General features: G+C 33.7%; 1 protein-coding gene across 1 annotated transcript in view; it reads left to right on the top strand.

Moving 5' to 3' along the window:
• LOC107613273 (unknown seed protein USP) overlaps positions 1-1,397 on the top strand; it is an 11,451-nt gene extending 10,054 nt beyond the window's left edge. Inside the window, exon 3 of the mRNA XM_016315200.2 lies at positions 219-1,397. Within this exon, the coding sequence (XP_016170686.1) occupies positions 219-1,117 (899 nt within the window). The 3' untranslated portion in view covers positions 1,118-1,397. The remainder of the gene's footprint in view (positions 1-218) is intronic.

Here is a 3,364-nt window from a genome sequence, read left to right as displayed (position 1 = left end):
TTATGCTGTTAAGTAAAATATAATTATATTTAGTAATGTGTAATTATATAATTAGATACATGTACAAATTTATTTTAGATTAACACTACGTTAAAATTAAATTCTTAAAATATGCAAAACTAATTTGTTTTTGAGTCTTTATCATTATAAACTCTCTAAATGGAAGAAGCTAATTATGCAAACTATTCACACTTTATTTGATTGGTTTCAACTTTAAGGAAATTGGGATTGGATGAGAAGGGAAAGCGCCCATGTTAAGCAACAAGCAACCACAAGCAGTAAACTCAAAATACCAATTGGCGTCTTTTTGTTCGACCTTCATCATGATGGCGACAAATCCAAGACAGTTTATGATCACGGCAAAGAGAGCGAAGACTTTAATAAAACATTTCCGTTGTTTTTCCCCAACAAATATAGTGACCATCTCACAAGTAACAAACCTACGATACCCAATGGCGCATTTTTCTTCGAGCATGATCTTCTTCCCGGCAAAAAACTCATCCTAGGACGTATAAAGACCTCGGATGAGTTCACTTTCTTACCGGACACAATCGCAAAGGCCATTCCATTTTCTAGCAACAGGCTCCCCGAGATCTTCAACCGCTTTAACATAGAAGCTGAGTCAACCGAAGCCGAATCAATGAAAAAAACACTTGCGCTTTGCGAGGGCCCTACTATACACGGAGAAGAAAGATATTGTGCAACTTCTTTAGAGTCCCTACTCCATTTCGCGGTTTCAAAACTTGGAAAAAACATAAGGCTACTTTCAACTGAATTCGAAAGGGAAACACAAGATCGGCAGTACACTGTGGCGGAAGGAGTAAAGAAAAATGGTGAAAAAGCAATGGTTTGCCACAAAATGAATTACCCATATGCTGTGTTTTTTTGCCACAAAATAGATACAAGGTCTTATAGCGTCCCATTGATGACAACTAATGATGGAACAAAACTTAAAGCAATAGTAGTTTGTCACACCGATACTGCTCACTGGCCATCAAATAATGTTGCCTTCAAGATGCTTAATACTAAGCCTGGAACCACTCCCATTTGTCATTTTCTTGCCACTGATGATGTTATTTGGGTACCTCAATTCAGCGGCCTGAAAGATGACATGTAAGTAATGCCCTCCTTATGATGTTGAAAGTGTGTCTCCTTGCATATATAGCGAGTATTAAGTCTACTACGTTATTGTAAAATATATGTATGTGTGTTAGTTTGAATGTACTCCAACTATAATAATGTGTTCTAGAAGTTTGGCAAAGGTATATACGTTGTGCTGCAAGAGTGGAAGGTGCTGTAACATCTTCTAGAAGTTGTTAATGCATAATTATGTAATGAGGAACGCAGTAATGATGTTGCCTTTGACAAAATTTTTGCATAGTTTTTTTTGTTTGAATTATATCCAACCCTCTTTAAATTAAAGAATAAGTTATTTTTTATGACATATTTTATTATTATTAAATAAAATTAAATAAATTGACTTAATTTTTTTCAAAAATATTTTTCATTGTCCGTATTAACTAATTATATCTATTTAAGTATTTATTATCCATCATTTTTGTAGACCAACTGAAAAGTTATTTCACACGACATACACATGTATTAATTCATGATAATTACGTTATGTTTGCATTTTGGTATTTGTTTTTTCTTGTTGCTCATACATGTTTTTCAGTACAGTTTAGTTTGCCATCATCATAAACATGCCATGGCTATGTTGAACAACAACATAACGACTCTAGTTTAGAAAGAATTTTGAATTATAATCCTTTCAATTTTTATTGCTTTGAAAGGCCAAGTATTTAAAAAATTTCATTGCTTTAAAATGTTTTCAACGGATCTAATTTCATTGTTAAGAGGAATGAAGAAGATTTTTGAAAGAATGAAGAAAGTAAGAGAGAATTATTAAGAAAGTGTTTTGGGAATTTTAAATTTTGTGTGTTTTTTTTTATCTTTTATTTTTGAGAATTTTTTTATTTTATAGTTGAAGATGGTGGTTCGATTCTAATGGTTTGGGAGCGAAACCTACTCCTCTTTTGCAGGTATCAGTTTCACTATCAGTGCATCAAAGGTCCTCGAATTAGACAAGCATTAAAAAAGAAAAGAGGTTTAAAGGGTGTAAAATAAGACTTTCGGAAGATAAACTGACTGAAATCGAAAAAGTTTGTAATGAATTTAAATAAAGCGATAAAAATGCCTCTCATTGAATCAAAGAACTTTTGACATGAAGATTAAAAGTACTAAAATGTAAATCCAACAATAAAATTTAAAGGTGCTTTAAATTTAAATTGAACAAGAAAAGTAAAGTTTGCTGAAATTGTAAATTGAAAAGATAAAGACATGGAAGAAACCCTACAGAAATCAAACTCGAACGCAGACTCAGAAATTCGCTGGGATATGAGTGTGCTTGAGTGTATTTCTGAGGAAAAGTTCCAACCCTTGAGCCTTAATACTTTCTACTATTTATAACTTTTTTCATAACCGATCATTAATGAAATAGTGCACCCTCGTGATCGAAAGTTTGGGTAACCGTTCCCTCTATTTTGCCCAAACGTGTGACAGTTACTGAAATCCTTCTAATTTGAAAACTTTAGATCTTCCTCATTCGGGTAACTGCTTGATTTATCATGCCAATCGAAACCGTTGCCAAATAGTTTCCCACTCGATGCCTTCAAGTACATCCCTTTCGATCTCTACTTCCATTTCGAAGCTTTGTTAACATGTCGACTCAACTCATTCTTCAAAAATAATTATTTTTTGACTAACAAATTGCTCCCTAGGATTAACATGTTTGTTTTCGAAGTCACTCCTCGGAAGACAAAACACTTAATCCTAATTTAGTCTTTAACCATGGTTTAATGAGGATTACCTTAATTAGCCATAATTTCCATTTACTTTCTCCATTAATTTTGACCCGTTTGACACGTCTCTCACGATTCACAATCTCTCTCTCCACCACTTCGCCTTCTTTGCAAAGTTACCTCTTTTCTATTTGAATCTTTTCTGTAACAACGGTCAGGAAGTAAACCCTATTTAAATTAAACTTCACACCATTAATTTTCCTTTCTTGAATCCTTGCTTCCTGAAACCTTGTATTCTATTCCATTCCATAACTGTCATTTTTCATCTCTCACTTTTCTCTTTGTTCATCAATGGCTGCCTCATCTTCTTAAATTGCTGCTCAAGATAAGGGCAAGAGTCCAATGACATAGTAACCAGCTCCTCCATCTTTGCACATATTGAATCAAATTAATGATGAGATCATTGAGGACCCTCAACTTCAAATAGATTATCCAAGAATCCTTATCCTCTTCACTGTAGGTGGCGAAACTCATTGTTTTATCGGTCTTATTGACAGTTTAGA

Source organism: Arachis ipaensis, chromosome B08 (assembly GCF_000816755.2).
Source record: "Arachis ipaensis cultivar K30076 chromosome B08, Araip1.1, whole genome shotgun sequence".
Taxonomy (NCBI): Eukaryota; Viridiplantae; Streptophyta; class Magnoliopsida; order Fabales; family Fabaceae; genus Arachis; species Arachis ipaensis.
The sequence above is the reverse complement of the archived record's forward strand: the minus strand, read 5'-3'. Positions and strand labels throughout refer to the sequence as shown.